Source organism: Juglans microcarpa x Juglans regia, chromosome 5D (genome assembly GCF_004785595.1).
Source record: "Juglans microcarpa x Juglans regia isolate MS1-56 chromosome 5D, Jm3101_v1.0, whole genome shotgun sequence".
Classification (NCBI taxonomy): domain Eukaryota; kingdom Viridiplantae; phylum Streptophyta; class Magnoliopsida; order Fagales; family Juglandaceae; genus Juglans; species Juglans microcarpa x Juglans regia.
The window spans coordinates 1,775,127-1,798,237 of record NC_054602.1 but is presented as its reverse complement, the minus strand read 5'-3'; the positions used below and the strand labels follow the sequence as shown (position 1 = coordinate 1,798,237).

The 23,111-nt window shown below is 36.4% G+C and overlaps 3 protein-coding genes and 1 long non-coding RNA gene across 9 annotated transcripts; all 4 read left to right on the top strand.

Annotated features, from left to right (window-relative positions):
• Positions 1-1,674: 1,674 nt before the first annotated feature.
• On the top strand, positions 1,675-4,748 carry LOC121264168 (protein CHROMOSOME TRANSMISSION FIDELITY 7). The gene is made up of 6 exons (XM_041167242.1): positions 1,675-1,987; positions 2,361-2,631; positions 2,789-2,884; positions 3,029-3,097; positions 3,497-3,849; positions 4,332-4,748. The coding sequence occupies exons 1-6, from the start codon at positions 1,827-1,829 to the stop codon at positions 4,483-4,485; spliced, it is 1,104 nt and encodes a 367-aa protein (XP_041023176.1). The 5' UTR covers positions 1,675-1,826; the 3' UTR covers positions 4,486-4,748.
• A 1,381-nt stretch (positions 4,749-6,129) lies between these two features.
• On the top strand, positions 6,130-7,428 carry LOC121265222. The gene is made up of 2 exons (XM_041168765.1): positions 6,130-7,213; positions 7,289-7,428. Exon 1 carries the CDS (start codon positions 6,351-6,353, stop codon positions 7,113-7,115), a length of 765 nt encoding a protein of 254 aa, XP_041024699.1. The 5' UTR covers positions 6,130-6,350; the 3' UTR covers positions 7,116-7,213; positions 7,289-7,428.
• Positions 7,429-10,147: 2,719 nt separating this feature from the next.
• LOC121265225 lies at positions 10,148-12,785 on the top strand. Of its 4 annotated transcripts, XM_041168768.1 has the most exons (5): positions 10,150-10,637; positions 10,739-10,918; positions 11,068-11,275; positions 11,401-11,446; positions 12,316-12,785. In XM_041168768.1, the coding sequence occupies exons 1-4, from the start codon at positions 10,431-10,433 to the stop codon at positions 11,433-11,435; spliced, it is 630 nt and encodes a 209-aa protein (XP_041024702.1). In that variant the 5' UTR covers positions 10,150-10,430; the 3' UTR covers positions 11,436-11,446; positions 12,316-12,785. The 4 variants fall into 4 exon arrangements, 3 of the variants coding, with proteins under 3 accessions (XP_041024700.1, XP_041024702.1, XP_041024701.1); XM_041168766.1 differs by lacking the exon at positions 11,401-11,446 and having other exon boundaries at positions 10,148-10,637; positions 12,292-12,785; XR_005940638.1 differs by having other exon boundaries at positions 10,149-10,637; positions 11,068-11,446.
• Positions 12,786-14,438: 1,653 nt separating this feature from the next.
• LOC121265226 lies at positions 14,439-21,492 on the top strand. 3 transcript variants are annotated; one of them, XR_005940641.1, is made up of 7 exons: positions 14,439-14,839; positions 17,904-18,109; positions 19,636-19,767; positions 19,837-20,047; positions 20,565-20,697; positions 21,114-21,311; positions 21,402-21,486. It is a non-coding gene; the product is annotated as an uncharacterized LOC121265226 (long non-coding RNA). The 3 variants fall into 3 exon arrangements; XR_005940639.1 differs by having other exon boundaries at positions 20,565-21,311; positions 21,402-21,492; XR_005940640.1 differs by having other exon boundaries at positions 14,439-14,869; positions 20,565-21,311.
• Positions 21,493-23,111: the final 1,619 nt, after the last annotated feature.

The window sequence follows — 23,111 nt, the reverse complement described above, 5'->3', positions numbered from 1 at the left end:
AAACAATTGTGATTCACGAACTGAAACTCATACCCAAGCACTTCAATTATAAAAAGATGCTCATTAAGAGATAAAAGACACTCTCATTCAAAGAGAGAGGAAACAACTCGAACCAAGAAGAAAAGCAGTTAATGACAGTTATATGAAATTGCCCTAAATTGCCGGAGCTTTTTCGCCAACTCACTTAAATTGCTACATAGTTCACTTTTGATTGCTCTCTAGAAAACACACTTTAAGTGCAAACAAAACGTACCGTTTTATTTTTTCAACGTGGGCAACGATTGAATAGAGGTTCCTCAATCCGATTGCAATATGCTTTTTTAAAAGGATGGTGCTAGCGGGCCGGCTGCTAGCACAAATTTGTAAGTTTTTTTTTTATCATTTTCTTTTAAATATTTTTTTAAGATCTTTATTCATTAAGAAAAAATTTAAAAAAATAATTTTATTAATAATTACTCTATTAACCACTAAGTAAAAACAATTAAAATTAAAATACTCGAATGATAACTTTAAACGATAATATTGAGGAGCTAAGTGGCATTTTCCTTATTAAAATTGTGGAGGTATAGATTAAGGTCTCGTTTGGTTATGTAGTTCATATGAAATGTTTTGTTGAAAGTTAAATAAAATATTGTTATAATATATTTTAATATAATTTTTATTTTAAGATTTGAAATTGTTGAATTGTTTATTATATTTTACGTGCAAGTTTAAAAAAAGAGAAAAGTTTCAGGCCGGATGAGTGTGAAAGAATTATTCACACCGACCAATAACAAAACGCCACGTAGGCATTCTAAGATGAGGAACTATGCACCTGCATGCACTTGACATCGTCTCTTTCTTTCTCTCCCTCTCCCTCCCCCATCTGTGTTCGTCATTTCGAAGCTAGCCGTCTCCTTTCTCTCCCTCCCGAGCACCATTTGCATTGGTTTTAGAAGCACTCGATGCTGAAGAATTGGTTTGAAAGGTAAAAAAATTTTTGTTTGGGGCTTCTTTGTGTGATTTTCTTCATTCTTGACAATCTTTTCTTTAGGTCTGTTTGGTCTTCTATTTGGTCTGTTTCGGACGGGTGTGAAAGCCCCAAAACATTGTCTTCTATTTGGTATGTGGTCATGGAACTTGCATAACTATTTTTTTTTTTCAAAACACTTTGTTCGCATGATTGAAACTCTTGAAAGCTAGAAAGATGATGCAAAAGCTGTGATGTTATTGACCAAAAGCCACAAAGAACCTCAAGAAGATTCAACGTGACGGTTGAGGTTGAAAATCTTCCAAGTTCATTTATATTTTAAGTCTTACTTTTTTCATTTTTTTCCCTGGACCAAGAAATGGATGGTGAAAGCACCAAAAGGGGCCCTCATTCACAAAACTATATACGAAGATGGGAGCTCAGGAGGGATAGAAAGGAAAGAAAGGAGATGTCTGGCTTTGAAATGACGGATGTAGATGGGGGAGGGAGTGGGCATCGAGTGTATGTGGGTGCAGAGTTTCTCATCTTGGATTACCTATATGGCGTTTTGTTATTGGCCAGTGTGAATAATTCTTTCACATCCATCCAGCTCAAAACTTTTCTCTTAAAAAAATTATAATGATTATATAAAATGAGATGAGATAGTTTGATTACAAAATCAAGCCCTAATTTAATTTGCCTCCCTAGACCATGCGACCAAAAAAGGGGGCGGGAATTACATGCAGAAAGCTAATTGACCAAATTCAAATGGCGCCCCAAAGCCAAAACGCCAAACGGCCAAATTGCCAAAAACCATAAACGAAAACACGAAGAGGCAGCAATCCAAAGAACCAAAGGGCATTCATTCGTTCTATTCATGCAATCCAAGATCAGTTCATTCTTCAAACCATCTGCTTCTGTTGGACCCAAGTCGCTGATTTCTGACGGCGACGACGATGACGACGAATTGACGTATTGGGAGAAGAAAGAACATCATTTTTTCAGTACGTACTCGCGTAGAGCTCAAAAACCACACAGGTATTCTACGATGTCTGAGTGTTTCGATTTTCATGGTTTCAGTCCAAGAAATTGGATCTTCATCTGTCGTGCCCGTTTAATTGGGACGAGCCCGTTTGTTTGGCTGCTGAGAAAGTTGGTGAAAAATACTCGTTCAGATAATAACATTTATTATTTAAGTAATGCAGCTGAGCGGTGATCTTGATATCTGAGTTGTTTCACGAAGAGAAAATTAAACATTCATTTTTCCCACCGTTTCTCAGCAACCAAACAATACGCGAATTTATTTCCGCAGATGAGTTTGTTTCGAAAATAAACGTTTAACTCTCGACAATATTGATTTTGACGAAATTTCTGGTATTCTTTTTGGGGTTGGGCGTGTTGTCAAACGAAGTGAATCCAGCACTTTAGGGTCAGTCAGCCAAACGCTGAAAAAACCCATTTGCGATGATTCGTGTCTAAAGCCGCAATCAACAGCATCTGGAAGACCAATTAACAAGAAGAAGAAGAGAAGCTATGCGCAGTTCCATTTAGATTTGGGTCAGTCTGATTTTATCCTACACACATGTTCCGCATGTGGGCTCAAGTACGCTGCTGGAGAGGAAGACGATGAGAAGGCTCACAAGGCATTTCATAGGGACTATACCCATGGGATCCCGTTCAAGGTATATATATCGCTAAAGTTCAAGTCCATTTGTGTTTATTTGGCGTTGGAATACTATGGTTTTGTAAGTAACATTATAAATCCGCCGCATCATATTGCAAAGTATTCTAACATTGGCATGTATTATGGTAATCTAACATTCGTATAGTAATCTACAGGGTTGGTGCAATGAAAGGGTTATTCATATGCCTTGTACTGAAGGGGATCGAATCATTTTGGTGTTAGATTGTGACCCTCCAGCTCATAGGAACAAGGTTCGTATTTATTTAATTTTGATGGTTAGAAATTGATAATAAGATGGTCTACAATTTGTCAGGCTATGTCGATGGGTGTGCACATAGAGACTTCTTCGGTTAGTGTTCCTCAAGTATTGAATTGAGACATTATTGTATTTGCAGGTTGAGGAAGTGGTAAAGATGATGGAGACAGAGCTTGGAAGTGGATGGATTTCCCATAGGAGCTGTAAGGTAATTGTCTCAGAAGATTTGTTTCCCGGTTCTTCTGTATGAAATTTCTTGAAGATTCTTGAATCGTAATTGAATCCTTCTAAAAAAGTTGATAAACGCATGAATTTTGTGAATGCATCTTGAATAACGTAAACTTTTTATGGAGATTTTTAGATGGCTCCATGTAAATCTGAAATGATAGAATGCCTTATCGTCTCAGCTTACATCTGGTGGATTTTTGTTAAGATTTATACTGGCTTTCCATATGCATTGGCTTCTCATCATTTGATTCTTGCTGTTTGCTATCTGAAGTTGAACAATGCTAGAGTAGGAGATGATGCTTCTAACTAAAATATCTAATAAATTTAGAATTGAGGCGTTGACTACATTTCTTTGGTGTTGCCACCTATATGATGACAGGTGTATCTGTTTATTTCCTCTCAAAGGATTATAGGATGTCTACTTGCAGAACCGATAAAAAAAGCATTTAAACTTCTCACATGCTCAGAGGATGGGCGATCTGATGGTACTGCTACAAAGGAAATAGCAAGCCGGAAATCGACCACCCTCCAATTTGGGGTTATTAGTTTGAAAAGGGAAATAAATAAAAGAGTCCCTTCTCTTGATTGTTCTGAGGTGGTGGATGGTCATCTCAATGGAGCAATTTTCTGTGAAAATAAAGCTGTACCTGCTGTTTGTGGAATTAGGGCTGTATGGGTCACTCCCTCAAACAGAAGAAAACACATAGCCAGCCAATTACTGGATGCTGTGAGGTAAGTTCTTGGGCATTTTACAATTTTAAGGCTATTAGGGTCTCATATGCTATTTCCTTCAAATGTAGGCAACTCATGTGAGCGAAATAAAGGTAGCTAGATCTACTAAATGACTTGGGTCTATCCATCTTAATCACAATTATGAATCGGATATGCCCTGTTCTTGTGGTTATAGGCAGTAGTTGGAACCTTGGATGATTAAAAAGCTATCTTCCTTTTTCTTTTTTGGTTACTGTAATGTAATAAGTAGGGTTTATTAGGTTTCTTTCAGAGCTTCACACTTTCTTTTTTCTTTTTGGTGACAAATGTGTGAAGACTGTACATGTATTGCCCGAGTCTCTTTCCCAAAAAGGATAATAAAGCCTTTAATCTTCTCATCATTTGCATTCCTTGAATTAGAAGACGTGACTCATTGCTTTTTCTCAATGGGTCGCCAATGTGTTTTGCACTGGGCTGCTCTCTTACTTTTGTGCGTATTGCAGGAAAAGTTTCTGCATGGGTTTTGTCCTTGAACACTCTCAGTTGGCATTCTCCCAACCAACCTCAGCTGGGAAGGCGTTGGCATCCAGGTATATTGGCACTGGATCTTTCTTGGTATACAAAACCAACAATCTGGACTCATCGAGAGTAATTTGATTATAAATATGTCGGCTTAGTTCCATCACTTTGAGAACAAAGGAAGTATTTCAGTAGTTGATTTGAAATTAGGCTGTACTGTGGAAATCATTCAAAACTACAGAAAGTAGAGTTTTTCTTTTTTTCTAGGTTTCAGAGAATCGTCCAACTTCTAGTTCTTCCTAGTTAACCAAATATTATCTGGCTGTTGTCCAAATCACAAAGTTGGGTGCCAAGGATTTCAGTAGGAGATAAAACCAATCCACTCCTTTCAATTTGTAATTACCTTCCAAATTATCAATTTTGACAATCACCTCTTTAAATTATCCAATTTATACATTTTCCTCTAAAAAGACTTACCTTTAAAGATACTCATAAAAAGGCAAAAGAACCCCATTAAATTAAAAAAGAATTTAAATAAAAGTTATGCCAAAGTAATCATTGCCAAAATTGATAGTGGGATCATTGTAAATTGGATCGTAATTTAAGGGTAGTTTGTGTATTTTTTCTTGACTTATATATATCTATGTCAAGTTCGAAGTTTTTGTGGACTTTTAGGTTGCGTTTGGATGTTGAAGTTGAGATGAGATGATAAAATATTGTTAGAATATTATTTTTTAATATTATTATTATTTTAAGATTTGAAAAGTTAAATTATTTATTATATTTTATATTGAAATTTGAAAAAATTGTAATGATGAGTTGAGATAAGTTGAGGTGGGTTGAGTAATCAAACGAAGGTGATCTTCTCGTTTGGAATTCCTATTTCTTACTCTTCTGCAATTCATCTCCAGGTGAATCGCAGGTTTCATGCGATTTCTAGTAAATTCATCAAGTTAGTTCTAGAGCACCTTTGTAGAGTTTATGTACAAGTGAGATGATACACATTGCAAGTGAAACTTTTTTGACCATATCTTTTAATTATTTGGGATGAAAAAATGTAAGTCTGATACGTTTGCCGTTTCAAGTAAGCTAATCTACGCAGCATGGTGGCAGATGGAACTTGTTCCTACTGTTCTGCTTAGTCATGCTAGGTAAATGTGCTGCTATCATTAATTGCTTTCATCATGAAGTTTGGTTAGACAACTATAAGGGAACTTAACTCTGATAAAAAAAAAATAAAAATAAAATAAAATAAAATAAAAATAAAAAATTATTCATATATAATATAACTATAAAAGTAGTGATAAGATAAGGAAACAAAATCTGTAGCAGATAAAGACCATTAAGCCCCCGCCCTGCCCCGGGGGGGGGGCGGTTGTTTGAGACTTGAATATTTATTTATTACTCCATTCCAAACGTTATTTGGGACATTAACTCAGACATTGAGATGCGATTCGATCCAAATAGAAAAGTAAGTTTAAGAAAATTGTAATAATTAAATAAATTATATTAAGATCACCATCTCAATTCAAATAAGGCCTAGATTCCCTATTCTTGTATTGAAATTGAAGATTTCAGGTCAGCATGTCAATAATAAAGGGACAAAAATCCCTTCATAAATAATATTCATATATGTATATATATTTATGCATAGGCTTTATTGTGCATAATTATGGCAAGCGCGAAAATTTACCTGGTTATAAATGCAATTTCGATCGGCGCGGCGATGAAATAGGGAACTTTTCCCACTGGATAGCAAGAATACACGTGTCGTTTTACTTAACTGGTTAACTTGGGCGCCAGGCTGCGGATTACTTGATATGGTACTAAATATCATTCCATAAATATCCCCCACCGCCTTAATATATTTACCGTTTTGCACCTAAAACCCCACCACTCTCTCTGAACCTTTTATATAAACCCCTGTCCGCACCTTTTCCCTGTTTACTCCGTTACAAGCCCCTTGGGCAGTCTCTCTCAATCTTGCGGAATCTGAAGTAGTCATGCCAGAGATCGAATCGAGAATGGTGGGGATCGCCGACGGCGTCTCCTTCCCTGTCGTTTTCTTTGACGGCGAACGCGAGACGAGCATCGGCGACGTCGTCGTTCACCCGTCGTTGGGATTCAAGAACTTCCAATCAATCTTGAGCCGCAAGATCGGAATCTCTCCGCATCAGTTCTCGGTCTACCTCGCAGTGAAGTACCGGTCGGAGACGCTCCGGAAGATCCCCATCACCGGGAAGGTCAATTTTGCGGCGATCTCTCGCGAGAAGGACTGCTTCTTCCTGGTGATCCTGAAGCGATCGAGGCGCGAGAGGAAGCGAAGGACTCGGAAGGAATTTCAGGAGGAAGAATACTACGCTTCTTCGATGAGCGTTGTGCAGAGAAGGAACAAGAAGGTCCCAGTGAACGTGATGCTCCTGCGGCGGGACGCCGGGACCGAGGGCCAAGCCTTGCCAGGTTACGTATCCCCGATCGTGGATCGGGACGGATACGAGAAGCGGGTAAAGGAGCTGCAGATGGAAAGAGAGAGGTATTTGATGAATATGGGTCTGAGCGGCTTGTCTTTGGAGAAGGAAGATAACGGTGGTGTGGGCGAGAGAGGGGTTGCAAGAAACGGTGTCGTTGATGTCGAGTGCGAGGAATGTATGAGAGCCAAGCAAATAGGAGACGAAGTTGGGTTTCATGGGTGCGTGTACGATACTGTGACTGTAGGGTTCAGGTCTCCGGCGGGTCCGATTGCCCGGCCCGTCAAAGGATCCTCTTGAAGTTTGAATCTTTTGTCTTTTTTGCCCTTGGAGTGTTTATAAGGATTGATGTATAGAAGGGGGGAGGAGGAGGAGGAAGATGGCATACCACAAGTGAGGTAAGCTGCCGTGTTAACGGAAGTGTTTATACTTTATAGAAGATATATGATTATAGCCTTTTTTTTTTATTTTAGGACGAGAGGGTGGGGTAGGCAGTAGAAGGACTGTTCTGTATCCCACGACATACCGTTTTGGGTCTTCAAATTGAAGACAGAAAGAGTGTCATTGTGGAGATTGAAATAAATGAGAAAGGAATGTATAATGGACTCTTGAATTATCAGTTACCGTTTAGATTTTGCTGAATGCAACGGACGGTTACATTTGTGAGTGTTTCCAAGCTGGTACCCATGTGGGTTATGTGTGGCATGGAATATGTCTTCCTCTTTTTATCTTTTCCTTTTGGGTGCAATGATTCACACACCTTTGCTTGAATGACCATTGACAGGTTCAATATGCCTAATATTATTCGTTCTGGGACTTCCGTCTTTCCTTCTATTAAGATTGGATGAGGGCCTGCTACTCTTCCCGCTGGGCAAATTGGAAGTTCTATTCTTATGTTACAATGCGGTCCACTATTTTAGTACTTTTCTTGCTGGAAGCCTGGAAGAGAGAAAATTACAGCATCTTTTTTTTTTTTTTTTTTTTTTTTACAACACAACAATATTATAAAATTAAGATATTTTTATAAAATGATATTAATTTTATAAGGTATTTCTTAATTTAAAATATAATTACGTAAAATATTGTAAAAAATATTATGCATAAATTATTTTTCTTTTTTCTTTGTTCTTTTGTTCTGTTTTCCCCTGAAGTTATTCCATACAAGCAATTAAAAAAAGATCCTCTTTTTTGGTCAAACAACATTAATCTGACATTTATGTCTGTGCACGTGTATTTGGAACGATAGTCCCCCGGCTAATAATAACCACATATAGCATTAATGACTTGTTTTTATTTGAGATTCATCCAATTTATTTCATTATTATAATTTTATTAAATTTTTATATAAAATATAATAAATAATTTAATTGTTTTAAATTTTAAAATAATAATAATATTAAAAATAATATTTTATTCAATTCATTTAAAACTATTTTAATTTATCTCTGAACTCCATTCCTGATCAATATGAGAACAATTGTTTAGACTAAGATTAGCTAACTTCTGAGTTTTATCAGCAATTTGTATAAACTCGGCCTTAAAATTAGTTTCAGTTGTTATTTCAGGTAAACCAAATTATAAGTAGTAGTTTTTGAACCACATATATTATCTATACTTTCAACTAAAGAGTGTTTGATTTTTCAAACAAAAAAAAAAAAAAAACTAAGAAGTGTTTGATTTAAAAAGGCTGTTAAGAGATACAAAAGAATTTCATAAAAAGATCCTACGTATAGATGTGGAGTGTGCCACATCTCTCCTCTCATCTCTCCTTCCCAACCCCTCATCGACATTACCGGTGTAGCATCCCACAATGTCATTGTTGAATCTTCTTCACTCATTGTTGATGTCGTTGTTACACTCCTCACCTTCTTCGACTTTAACCGATATTGCTCTTTACTGTAGTCCAATTATCTTCTTTATCTTCATCACTAATATCGGAATGTCGTCATCACTGTTGCCACCCCTCACTGGTAGGTACGAGATCTCTCTCTTCTCTTCTCTCGATTGGACTAAGAGGGTGGAGAGGAGAGGAGAGGCCCAGGAAAAAGAGGGATAAAAAGAAGAAAAAAGAAGAAAGGAAATGTGGCACACAGTGTGCCACATTAGTGTGTGAGGTTACTATGTCTATAATATTTTTCTTGATTTAAACGAATTTCTTTAATTATTTATTTATTAAGAGAAAAAAAATGTAAGTCGGTTCAATGGTGACCGCATAAAAAAATGATAATAAAAGAAGAGCAGATAGGGCTAACAATATATTCATAAAAAATTTAAATATATTAAAATAAAAATAAAAAAAGATATTTTATTACATAATTATATACAAATGATTATTTAGCAATGCGTATGTGCTGCGCCTCGGCTTCCAATCCGGGAGGGTGCTCATAGTAAACACGGTAAAAGTGCCCTTTGGATGTATCATTGGTAGGATTAAATGTTTGGGATTCCGAATTTGTATCCCGAATTGTTTATTTTTTTTTTGTTTTAAAAAAAAAAATTAGTAATTAAGAAAGTATTTTTTAATAGAATAATATTAGAAAAAAGTCACTGTAGTAACATACACTTTATATTTATTACATGACTACTTTTAATTTTTTACTTCTTTTTTTTAGACTTAGGAAATATATGATCTATATGATACTATATTATGTGTGTAAAATAGTTACTCTTAACAGTAACTGCTATTTATATTTATTCTTTTTAATAATATTATAAATTTTTTATATTTTTTAAAAATATCTAAGATGATTAAAAAAATACATTAAAAAAAAAATTCTTTCTACCTTTTCGGTGGATTCTCGGGCTAATCTCTCGGGAGATGTTGCACTGCTCTTGGTAGGATATCTTCTGAAGTCATCTCCGGGCTGACACGTGTAATCACGTAGGACGACTGGACGACTCCTTATCGAGTCCATGGCAGGTCGCATCCGTTGCGTTGATCTTCTTCCCTGCCAACGTATCAAACTTTACAGGCTTTTATCTCACGCTTCTATTCGTACATACTTCTTATATTCGCCCTAGGAAAGAGACACGTGTTCAAATGGTCTCATGGCTCACCTCCGTAACACACACAGCCTAATTCCTAGACGTAGAGAGTTTTGGACTCGGGACTGAAGCAAACGACCGAGTAGTGGCCAACGAGGAGCCGATCTATACGGCCCCCGATTCCACTCCGAGGCAAAAAAGGTGAGTGCCGAGTGGTCACGTGACATAAGTACGGCTGTCTCGGCCGAAAGGAACCCTAGACCATGTTTGTTTTACGGTTTTGAAAAGTCGAGGTCTGGTTCGTTTCGTAGTTACTATAAAATCGGTTTCTTTGTTTTGGATAAGACAACACGAACCAAACGGGCCCTTAGCAATGTATCTTCTCCTTTGTCTATTTATACTTTCTTTCTAGAGAAAAGAGACGAAATTGTAACGTCGTTTTGAAAGCAGAGCCCCTTCCCTCTCTAGTCTCAAGTCTCTAGCTTGTCTCAGACCTTGGAATTCTGTCTATTTTTCCCGATGTTTCTCTCCTATTTTGGGTTTCGTTTGCAAGAAAACTCAAATCCTTGCATCTTGTTTTAGCTTTTGTTTATTTTGTGACTGTAATCCCCCAAAGCAAGCCCTTTTTGTATGGCGGAGTTTCCTCCGAATTTGGACGATGGAGAAGTGTGGCTTCCCTCCGATATTTTTCTCAACGAAGTAGTGCCGGCTTCCTGTCTCAGCCACCGTAACTTATCTTGCGTCGACAACCTTGCTGAACGTTTCGCTGCTTTCGCGGTGCTCCAGCATCGCCGAAACGTTTCCAATGCTCCCCGCAATCTGTCCCCAAACTTAGAGGTCCCTCCACTCTCTTTCCTTTAAGCGTTTATACTTGTGCTAGTGAACCACCTTGCATGGCTATCTAACACTTCTTTTGGTTGTTTTTTTGTATTTTGCAGTGGTTCAGACCAGAGGTTCAAAAGTTCGGTACGATTAGTCGTGTGCCACAGGAATATATGAGCCTCAATGGCGGTTATGAAAACACCGGTCGCGGTCTATGCGGGTGCGGAGCCAGGCCCTACTCTCCCGTAAACAAATTGCTCTACGAGTACCAGCTCCTGCAACCATCTCAACCTAAGGTAAAGAAAAATGAACAAGAACCGATTGTTTAGAAAAAACCAGTTCTTTTATTTGCCGTCTTCAGGAGTTTTTGCTTTTTCTAAGCTTTAATAAATGAGGGCTTCGGAGCAAGTTTCTAAAACAAGAATTTAATGTTCTTCATTTCTAGGCTGTTGTTGACGGCTTAAGCGCGAGGGTCCTGCGGAATCAGCAAAACCGCCTTCAAAATCGCCTTTTGCCGTTTCAGGGAAGTACTGGGTTTGGGCTTAGTGGTGGCTGTGTAAAAGAGTCTGGTGGTACAGGTGTCTTCATTCCCCGTATTTTGAACACCTCCGCCACCACAAGTGCTGTCGCTAGTGATACAAGAAAGCGAAAGGGTGAGTTATCAAACCTACGCTTGAACTTTTTTATCTTTTTTTGTTTACTTAAACTGTTTTACGCTTGTGTGTTGCTTTAAATCTGCATTATGGGATATTTTTTCTTTGCTCTTGCGTTCAAACGGTCGAGGTAAAGCATGGAGGGTTTGCTGGGAAATAAGGAAAGCATAGGTGGGTAATCAACTAATAATTAGTCTGATTGTACACGGTGTTTGTACAAGCATCATTTGGGCTTGCATTTAGTTCTTGACGTTATTCTTGGTTTTGAAACCCTTATTTTTTCAATTGGTGAAGCCGTTCTGTGTCTTTTACAAATTGAGATGCCAGGTGACTGGCTGATTTTAACATGAAGTTCTAATTCCAAACGTTTTGTTTCATATCATATCGGATTCCTTTTGCAAGTGATCAAAGAAACAATGTGAGAAATAAGTGCATCCTGCTTTTATTTTTGTGTACCTACCATCGTTTCATTTCATATCGGATTCCTTGTGCAAGTAATAATAGAAACAAATGAGTGTGTGCTTTTACTGTTTCCTGTTTGTATACGAAATGAATTGTCCGGTGATCTGCATTGGATTTGTATGTTTGGATAGTGACATGTTGAGTATCTACTATTGTATTATCCTGCTGGAGAATGTAGAGTACTTTTTGATTTTTCAAAATGCACTGGAAATGGGGGAAAGTCTAGGTTGTGTTCAAAATGCACTCAAACAAAAATACTTTTAAACTAATCATTACAACTTTACAAACTTTTAAATAAAAATAAAAAAATAATTTAATTTTTTCAAATTATAAAATAAAAATAATAATAAAATATTATTATAATAATATTTTAATTTTATAATATTTTTTATTTAATTTTTCTCTCACCTTTTCTAAAACTCCATTAAACAATAATTTAAATTATTTTGTTACTATTCACAATCTATCTTGTTACTATTCAAAAAATTTTCGTCTCATCTCATTCTCAAATTCCCGTCAAATCCCTTAACACCATCTTCTTTGTTTTGATGGAGTTCATGTTTACATATCTATTCCAGTTCTGAGAAATGAACAGGAGACTCAAGTAACGGGGAACTCCCTCAAAGGAATTGATGTAGCCAAGCAAAGGGAAAGTCATTACTATCTTCCTCCTGAGATGAGTTTGCCTCAAGACTGGACTTACTGAACTCATCTACTACAAACTCGTTTTTGCTGTAAATTGATCTTCTGGCTTGAGGATGATATTAAGTAGAGCTCAAGGAAAGAAGAATGGAAGGTCAAAATAATCTTTTGGGTATCGTGCAGTAAAGCTAAAGAAATGGAAGTTTAGAGAACTTGGGTTTGTTTTTCTTCCCGATGCTTACCTTTGTAGAAATAAATAAATAAGTGCTTGGAAGGTTGTCTTTGTACGTAGGAAATTGAACTGTTTCCTCAGCTGGGTAGTTTATTAGTAGGCTAATAGTATATTAGTAGGAAAATCATAAATTAGTATCTCGTCATTAGTGTAATAATTTGTGGTTTCTTGGAAGACCCTCCCTTTATTCTGTTTGTTAGTGATTTATCTTTTGTGGCATTTAATGTTAATTGCTGATTGGGGGGGGAGTGGACATGCCCCCAAAAGCTCTTTTTGCCTAAACCAAACTTTGGGTGAAAGACAAAAGAGGAAAACATTAATGGCCCATTCTGCATGGGAATGGTACATGAAAATCAAACTCCTCTTTGTTTTGCTTGAATCAAAATCCCCCCCTTTTTCCCTTGGCAATTTTCATCTAATCAGCATGCTTATTGAGAAAAGGGTAATATGCTTAGATATAGTGCGCGCAAGTCTTTCACATAAAGGTAGATCTACAGTTAATAAAGTATATTTTTTTAGGTTAGTTTTAGATTTATCCAATATCCATTTTTCTGAAAAAAACCCTTCGGCCATCCTATTCTATTATGTTGGACATGGGCATCCTATGCCATTAGTTTGCACAGTAGTGGACCTCTTTGCTCATGAACTAAACAAAGAAAGGAGACAGCCAACCTCGTTTACCTTCCATGCATACAAGGGTAACTCGAAGGGACTCCGCGTGTAGAAGCGGATTCGGTTTATTAACACGAAGCTGTGACAACTATAGGAATTTTCTTATTAGAAAAATTTTATTCTCAATTCTGTGCAGTATAGTAAAATGCTTATAATTTTAAAGTTTGAATGTTACCTAAAAATATGTTAAATATAATTTTGAACTGTGAAATTAGCAGCATTTGTTTAAATTGATGGAAATATGTAGATTTTATTATTTATTTTATATCTTAACACTATTTTTTACTTTTCTTCAATGAGTGGCTCAATATACGAAATATTTAATTAAATGAGGTATAGTGTAGAGTTAATGTTTAAATTCAAGATTTTTATTGGAGGTACTTTGTTTTAAAAGTTTAAACTTATAAAAAAAAAAATAGATTTTATTATTTATTTTATTTTAATATTCCTAAACTATTAAATTTACAAAACTTACATATTTATATTATATAATATACCCAAGTTCCATTTTTATAAATCAATAAAGTAATTTTCATTTTTTAAAATAAGAAATTAAAATTAATTATAGTGAAGGGTAAAGCAGGAGGTGGTCCCACTCGTGTCTCGTGGTTGAGGGTCCCTTTTGAAAGTTTGCAAGCGGACCCGCCCATTGACCATGCTTTATGAGTAAGTTATAACGATGAAAAATTCTATTCATCGTCTTTACGCATTATATATATATATATATATATATATATATTATCAAATATGTTATATATAGGTGATGAGTCGTAGAAATTAAAAAATGTGATGTGTTATATGTGAAAATATGAGTATCAAAGCACTGTAACCATTTTCATCAATCATCACCTCCATGTATTTCGATGACAGTCCCAAAACCAACGGAGGAAACTGATTTACAGTCCCAAAATCGAGAATTCTTAAATTTTGCGTATTTCGTTTTACACTCTCTCCTACCAAACAGAGAGAAAGAGAGTGGTGCAAAATCCGGTGACTACAGAAAAATGGGGGTACCACAGCAATAGAGGCCTTGAGCGCTAGAGCAGATCCATCAGAGAGTCGCTGCAGAAGAACCAGACCATCACGGACAACATGGTCTCCATTCTCGGTTCCTTCGACCACCGCCTCTCCGCCATCGAAACCGCCATGCGTCCCATTCAAGTACGCTTTTCCTATTCCCTGTTTGGTTGCTGAGGAAAATAGAGGAAAAAATCTCCAGTGCGAGCGAAAAGAAAATGATGGAAAAGCCTGCGAGTTTCATGTTTTCAACACTTTTCCTTTACAAATGTTTTAAACGATGGAGAAATGCAATGAAATTTGTTGACATGGTTTTTGCGTTGTCTCTGCTCTCTAATGCTGCTCCTAATGAGATCTACATGATGAATTCTCATGCAAAGCGTTTTGATTTTTAGTTATTTTATGTATATGTATGCATTTTCTGTGGCTATGGTAGATTCGAACGCATTCGATACGGAGGGCGCATGAGAATATCGATAAGACATTGAAGGCTGCAGAGGTTATATTGGGAAAATTCGACCTCACAACTCACAAGCAAGGTTGGTCTCTCTTTTCGATCTGAGTGAGCAGTAAGTGTGATGACAGGAAGATAAATAATGTTTCAGCCACTTTTTAAGATGGACGTATTTTGTTTAGTTTAGACTAAAAACTTGATTAATTATTTGACTATAGCAAGTCCGTCCCTTTTTTTTTGGGGACGTGTATGTTCTTGTTTAGACCATTTTGGAACGTAGTCAGATTGTATGTTTTATGTGAAAGTGATGTATACTCAAGTGCAAAAAGGAATCGCATTGTTCTAATTTGCCTTGTCAACTGACAGGAGAATGAGATTTTTGATCCACCAATGAGTGTACATTTAAGCCGCTTACCCGACCCGAAAATTCCGAATTACCCGATCCGAAAAGAAACGGGTGTGGAACGGAAGACTTCCGTTTGAATTCCGAATTGAGTCGGCTAAATCGGTTAATACCCGATAACCGAACGACACCGTTTTTCTTCCACTCAGACACTAGCCCTCTCGCACTTTGCCCTCTCACAGACTCACACTCAGCCCTCTCGCACTCTGCCTCTCGCACTCAGCCCTCTCGCAGTCTCAATTCCCACTCTTGGTGTCTCAATCTCTCTCTCGGACAGAAGGTATGGATGATTTGAACCGTTAGGGTTCTTGAGTTTGGGTTTATCTTGGTTATTGAACTTTTGGGTATTATGGGTTTCTGATTCCTAGGCTTTCCAATTTATCTATTTTGGTTTTTGGTCTCTTTAGTTTTTTCACAGTTGATACCGGCTGTTCCTGATGTTTTCCTACTTTTTTTTTTTTTTTTGGTTTATGCTGAAGATTGGGTTTACTTCTTTTTCTTTCTGATTGATATGCGCGTTCATGATTGATTGATATACTGTATATGCTTGGTCTTTGCAATGGGTTCACGCTGAAGAACAATGCTGTCAAGCACCCTGAAGTTTTTCTGTTCAATTCCATTACATGCATACTTCAAATGAGTCTCGGCTCTGTTGGGCCTTTGCGTCCTTGTGTTCAGAAGATCAGTATATGGGTGTTACGAGGAGTTTTGGCATGAATTGGAGTTCTGGCATAGTTTGGCCTTCAACGTAGCTAAGGAGTTTGTTTCTTGGGGTCCCATTATTTTTAGTTGCTACTATCATTAGGTCTATCTTTGTAATTCTAATAAAGAGCCTTAGCTGCTCTTAATTCAGTGGTTACCTGTTGTTAGGATTTCCATCTTATCAGATTGAATAAGACTTAAATTAATGAATGAAGGATGCAAGTTTTTATTCCAAACTTTGTTTGCAACAGGTGTGTGTTCTTCATGGATGCTAGGCATCGTGATACTCTATTCTCTTACCTAGTAGCTTTGCTTAGAGCCTGCAACAGAACACTCTGTTGGACAAACTTAGAGCTGGTTGAGTACTAGACTCTTATATTCCTTTGCCTCTGTGTCTATCATTTATATGCTATTAAGTAGCAACATCTTTAAGGTAGTTTTGTTCTTTTTCATATATATATATATATATGATCATGATAGTTTGGAAAAGATTAATCATCTTTTTTCCATACATGACTAATCTTTTCCAAACTATTATGATCATCATCATTTATGCCAATCCCACGCCGAAGAGTCCACACACATTTTCCCCATCTATTGAACTTTCAAAGTACTAAAGAGATAGTCATGTCTGAAAAATCCTAAAGTTGACTTTGAAAGTCTTCCATCATTTCTCTCTTCCATTAATCGCTTTACATCTTTTACCACCATACCCTCTTGAAATCAATGTTTTTTAGTACTTTCCCATCTCTGTTATTGAAAAGTAGCACAGAGAATAATTCATGAAGAGAAGAAATGACATTTTTAACATTTCAAATTAGAAATGAATAATTCCTTATTTGATTGTTTCCCATATATGTTGGCTGCTTCAAATATGCTTGATAAGAAGAGAATCTTATACCATTTGTATGCTTGAATTGCCTTCACAGGTGGGTAGTCCAAGTTCTTCATTGAGTTGCTGAAAGTTCAATTTTTTGGGGTCAAAGTCGGGTTCAATCTTATACATAATTACAAGTGTGAAGATGCAAATATTATGGAAGAAATATGACACAGATATTTGTTTTTGGGGTAGAGTCTGGTTCAATTATTGTTGCTTTTCTAAAGTGGCATGCACTTAGATGGATATGAGATCTTTGTATGCTACGGCTTAAAGATATTGTTTTATTAATGGCATGCTTACTAGAGACCAGATATTTGTTTTTGGCATGATCGAGTAAAAAAGCTTAGAGGATTAATTCACATGAACAGCACTTGGCAATGTCAGGGCCATCCTTTATCATCATCGAGTAATGTCTAGCTCAGGGTAAAAGATGCTACCATTTAATAAATAATGCTATCATCTAATAAAATATGTATTACAGACCATCCACTCTCTATATCTCTTTCAAATCACCATTGTCTCGAAATTAAACTGTTACTGCATTAATACATTCCCACAACTTTTAAGCACTTGCTGAAGCTACAGTTCCATGAAAATGTGAAGGCATGGGCATGACTTTACTCTCCTTTGACTGCATGTACATGGCTGGAAACCAAGAATCCAAAGTTAAATTGCACGAGAAATGCATGACAAGTACCTGACCTAGAAAACAAAAATCTTCGTTCCAATTTAATATTAAAAAAAAAATTCGGTGAATCAGGTAATTTTTGAAAACTTTTTCAGTTCTGTTAAACGGGTAATATGACCGGTTCGGCTAATCAGGTAATATGGTCGGAACAGTGATTTCGGGTTGGGTCGGGTCGAGCTGAACAATCCATCTCATCTTATCATTACAATTTTATTAAATTTCTATCCAAAATATAATAAACAATTCAACTTTTTCAAATTCTAAAATAATAATAATATTAAAAAAAAATATTTTAACTATAATTTATTGAACTTTCATCTCAACTCACTATCAAACGGGACATAAATTGCAATTTGGAGCCGGTAGTCTCCATGGATAACTCGGAGAATTTGAGAAATAAAAGAGTGTCTTGCAATTCTTTTTAACACGTAAATCTGATTTTTTATGCTGATTTTTTGTTCAATATAAATATGTAGGCAGAGGCGAAGATACTCAGAGGACCACATGAGGACCTTGAAAGTTACCTGGAAGCAATTGATCGGCTGAGAAGCATTGTTCGTTTTTTCAGCAGCAATAGAAGTTTTAGGAGTAGTGGAGGCCTCCTTAACCTGACAAAGACCTTGCTTGCAAAAGCTATCTCAAAACTTGAAGATGAGTTCAGACAGCTGTTAACAAATTACAGGTTCATTTTCTTAGATAACTACTGCTGCGTTAATTTTGTCTTATGGGGCAGCTAATCAGCCCAATCTATTAAAACTTCCCCGTGTTGCAATTACCTGTCATGGTGTTCTAATCATATTAGGAACTGCTCTCGTTACATAATTCTTTTCACTATTTTTTTTGGCATCTTCATGGACCTTTTTTTTGTGTTGAGCTGTAAAGGCTGATAGATCTAACCAGCAAAATTTTGTTTTTATATGTTTTATTCTTGTTTCTTACTTTTCGTCAGGGAAGACTAGGTCTAGTACCTGACTTTTCTTTTATTTGACTAGTTATAAAAATTATGTTTCGCAATCACAGCATTGCTTAATAGATATGATAAAAACAAATAATAATAATAATAAATGGAAGGATTTAAAGCATAAATAACAATATTTGAAAGAACTTATGTTTACCAACTGCCGAGTGACTATACTATAACTTCACTACTTAACTCACTTTAGAGTTTGGGTTTACCAAGTAGCACATAAGTGTACTTTATTTTATTATTCAAACCAGTTTTATTATGAATCTTTTGATCAGTAATGGTACTATTTGATAGGTCCGTAAAGAATTTATGATAATTTTAAATCCTTGTTGCCTCACTTTTGCTTATGATATTTCTAAGCTGAGATGCAAATCAACTCATCATTTCCTCTTTATGCACTCATGGATGAAAAGGAAAACAATTTAGATGAAAGCTTTTTAATTGATCTTTGAAACCTTTCGGTAAGTGACAATTTCTTAATTGATTAGTCGATACGCTGTTCTTCTACACCTGGTGCCAATAAAAAAAAAAATATAGGGGATCTTCCAAATGAAAATATAAATGGATATGTTTTTTTCATTTTTCATTTAGCTACATACCATTTCTAAATTTTCATCTTTTGTGGGACGACCTATAAGCAGTTATGAATGGACAACCTATAAGCTTTGATTTGTCATTAAATGTCTAAAGAAAATAACAGTATACCTTGTTTTCCTTTTGTTTCCTGCACATGATGCACCTGTTATGGTTGGTGGAACCATAATAACATTGAAGTTGGGATGTCGATTACATTTTGAAGCCTTGTGCCTAATTTTCATAAAACAAAGGCTGGTGAGGTTCTCTGCTTTTGTGAAAACGTCAGGGTTGAAACATGTTTCTAACGTTTATTAGTGGATGCTGCCAAAGGAGTTGGCAATGCCACATGTAAAAGGGAAGAGACTCATAGAATGGCAAAGGAAAATAGAGTTTTTGCACAACTCAAGTTGATTTCTTTATTTTCGGATATGTGATATGATATATATCACCTTTTCATTACCAAATTAAAAATAAATTGAGGCAGTTGTTTCTTTTATTTAAGAGGTGATTACGTGTTCTGTTATCATATGGAATGATACAGTTTGCTTTTTCTATTTTTTTCTTCCGCTTACTATAATTTATTGTCTCTTTTTAATACGGTATTAATTATTATAAAAGAATTATGGTTTAATTGATTACAATCATATACTTTTTTAAAATATCAGGGACACTCATGCTTCGGTTTTGGAACAGTCTTAGAAAATTAGGTGTGGAAAATCTTGTGAAGGATGACGTCCAGAAAATGCAGTGAGAGGTTTTGGAGGATTGGCAATTGGATATATTACATGCCAATTGCTGTGAGTACTTATTTGTAGCTGAACTGGCACTTCTGTTGGTTTCATAACTATTAATAATGCATGTAACAGGTCATGCTGCTCTTTGCTGGGGAAAAGAAAGTCTGCGACCAAATATTCGATGGCATTGATTCTCTCAGGGATCAGTGTTTTGCCGACGTCACTGCAAACAGTGTGTCTCTGCTCCTCAGTTTTGGGGAGGCTATTTCCAAGAGCAAGAGATCACCAAAAATTGTTTGTTCTTTTAGACATGTATGAGATAATGAGAGAACTCCAGCCAGAGGTATGAGAAATTTTACTATGCCCGACCACGATTACTGAATCATCTATCATACTAAATCCTGTTCAACATTAGCATATGAAAATTAATTAGTTCAATTGTCAACCGACAAACATAAAAATTTATCCTCATAACTTGGGGATTATATCTAAAAAACTTTTGAACTGCTGCCTTGCTTCCCCAGTTCTACTGGTTAAAGCTTATCCATTTTGATTGTTATGCCTTCTCTTAGCTGTGTAGTGTAATATTTTACTTTGTCAAATTTCACTGTTTTCTTTTATTCATTCACAGGCTAATACAGACAGGCACACACTTATCCATGAAATAGTATTGCATTTCTGAGCGCTTTTTAATCAAATTTACATTACTCTCTAAAAAAACTGTGGTAGGGAGTCAATGCATCACAAAAAAAGCATATTCAGACTGGTCTGCTTTCTGTTTAATAACTCAGAAAAATGACACTTCACATTTTCCATTTTTTGTTTTTTCCCCTATTTTTTGTGGGTAATGGCCGGAGCAGAATGAACACTTTTTGGAAGCGGCTAGCTCACAGCCCAGGAGACCTTTGGTGATTTTGAAGAAGCAGGTTAAAAAGATGCCACCAAAACTGCTGTACTTGATGGAACTGTTCATCCAGATATGTGATAAATTACGTAAAGTTTCTTTTGAATAAGTTGTAATCACTCTGCCTTCCACTTCCTGTAGCTGGTTGGGCTCATGGCCCTTAATTTTTTTAGCGGTAGTTGATTGTTTAGTCTAAGTAATATTACAGGTTATCTTTCTCTAATTTATAATTGTAATGGTTACCTTCTGTGAGACAAGTTGTCTTGCCTACATATCTTATCTATATTGTTTCTGTGTATGGGCTTTATTCTGTACAATTTCATTCTAATATCACTCCAAGCAGTTTCCTTTATGTTCTACAGAGACCAGTTTTGCTCCCACCCAGCACACACACATCAACCCCTTTTCCGGTTTCTTGGTTTTGTCACTGCTACAATTGTCTTTGGTCATTGTCGTAGCTTTGATCAAACAAAATGCATGACTGTTGGGTATCTCATGTGCTCAGCTACCAATCGACATTGAAGCTGCTTTTTCAGGAGTTCAATGATTCTGATCCGGAAGCTCAGTTATCATCCATAACCACAAGGATTATGCAGGTGGTGCAGTATAACCTGCATGGAAAATCCAAGCAGGACAAAGATCCTGGATTGACACAATTGTTTCTTATGAACAACATTCATTACATAGTGAGATCGGTTCGGAGGTTAGTTATATGTTTAGCTTGTTCTATCATTTAGCAATGGGCATTTCTTCATACTTGTATGTGCAATTCTAAAAAAGGATATATTCACAGGTCAGAGGCAAAGGACTCTTTGGGAGATGACTGGGTGCAAATACACTCAGCAGCATGCAAATGAGTATAAGAGGGTTTCTTGGGCAAAGATATTGTTTTATTTTTTATTTAAACTTGTTGCATCTGAATGTCTTTGCTTTCTCCTGACAATTCTTGAAGCTGGTCCTGGAAACATGAACTTGTATGCTAGATATTGAGCGTGCGTGATCTTTTGTTTCTAGCAAGCATATAGTACCCTCTTGAAACTCCTGTTGAACTTTAATGGTGCTTACTGTACTCTGAATGGGTGCCAGTAATGCCTATTCAATATTTTATCACGGATATTAGAGGTCTTTCATCTCTCTGAGGTAATCTACTCAATGATTTTGCTAATCTGCTTATGTGTTTTACTCCACAGATTCTTCAATGTCTTTCCGTTCAGTGTTCTACTTCATCAGGAGGTGGCATTCCAGTCGGGGTCCGCTAATGAGTGGGAGGGGGTCCCCTTGGATGTGATGGTAGTGCCAGCTGAGCTTCTAGAGCAGCGGTGAAAGACAGATTCAAGACATTTAATACCCAATTTGAAGAACTTCATCAAAGGCAATCTCAGTCGACAGTTCCTGATAGTGAGTTGCGAGAGTCACTAGGGTTCGCTGTCGCTGAAATCCTCTTGCCTGCTTATAGATCCTTTCTTAGACGTTTCGGGCATGTTTCTTATACTTATTGCCTCATACTTTTTGGAAGTCTTGCCTCTATCTTTTTGTCTTTTTGGTATATACAAATGTCTTTTTGTGTTACAGGCCTATGATTGAGAATGGGAAGAACCCACAGAAGTACATCAGATTCAAATCCTGAAGATCTTGAACGGATGTTGGGTGAAATTCTTTGAGGGTAAGACCTGGAATTAACAAAAGCGGTAAATGGATGGTAGGACATCTCTTTTTTATTTAAAATCTAGACGTATGATAGCTAACGGTATTCTTGCACAATGATGAGATCAAACTACACACACACACACACACACACACATATTAGATGGGGTATATTCATCCTGGTATAATCATCAACAAACAAAAGAAAATACCTTTTGTTATTTAAAGATGGAGTTCTAGTTGGTCTACATATATCAGCGTGCACAAGCTCTAAAGGAACACAAGCTCTCCAAGCTGTCTGTGTAAATGGAAGTTGATGCATTTTGCCATAAATGCATCCTTCACAAATGCAAATATTGTCATTTTTTTGTATTGAAGGAAGGCCAAGCACCATATTTCTTTGCTTCAACAATTGAAGGCCTTGATAATTCAAATGACCATATCTTAGATGCCAAAGACGTAGATCGGTATTGCCCACAGTTTCTCGTAATTCTTTTCTCTTCCAATATCATTCATCTACACTCTCACTTTTTAATGCCATTTTCTCATTTGATGACATGCTAAGAGGAAAAACATTATTTTGAGACATGCCTACTTTGGCCACAGTCAAATTGTTTTTCTTATCATATATTGTGCATTCACCATCATCAAATAGTAAAGAATAACCCTTTTGAGTAGTTGACCAAAGGAGGTTTTGGGATAAACATGACACATAAAGAACATCATGAATAAATTTTCTACTACCTCCATTAGTGTGGACAGCAATGATACCTTTACCTTTACCTTCAACATTTTTTAACTTTCCATCTCCAAGCTTTACTTGAGAAGAAAAGCTGCGGTCAAGCTCCACAAAAAAATC

What these genes read in the sequence shown, in the direction of transcription:
- LOC121264168 (XM_041167242.1), top strand. Translation starts at nt 1,827, where the DNA reads ATGCAATCCAAGATCAGTTCATTCTTCAAACCATCTGCTTCTGTTGGA. An exon ending in AGAGCTCAAAAACCACACAG is followed by an intron (nt 1,988 to 2,360) that starts GTATTCTACGAT and finishes TGTCAAACGAAG; the next exon opens with TGAATCCAGCACTTTAGGGT. An exon ending in CCCATGGGATCCCGTTCAAG is followed by an intron (nt 2,632 to 2,788) that starts GTATATATATCG and finishes AGTAATCTACAG; the next exon opens with GGTTGGTGCAATGAAAGGGT.
- LOC121265225 (XM_041168766.1), top strand. Translation starts at nt 10,431, where the DNA reads ATGGCGGAGTTTCCTCCGAATTTGGACGATGGAGAAGTGTGGCTTCCC. An exon ending in TGCAACCATCTCAACCTAAG is followed by an intron (nt 10,919 to 11,067) that starts GTAAAGAAAAAT and finishes CTTCATTTCTAG; the next exon opens with GCTGTTGTTGACGGCTTAAG. An exon ending in TGATACAAGAAAGCGAAAGG is followed by an intron (nt 11,276 to 12,291) that starts GTGAGTTATCAA and finishes GTTTTGATGGAG; the next exon opens with TTCATGTTTACATATCTATT.
- LOC121265222 (XM_041168765.1), top strand. Translation starts at nt 6,351, where the DNA reads ATGCCAGAGATCGAATCGAGAATGGTGGGGATCGCCGACGGCGTCTCC.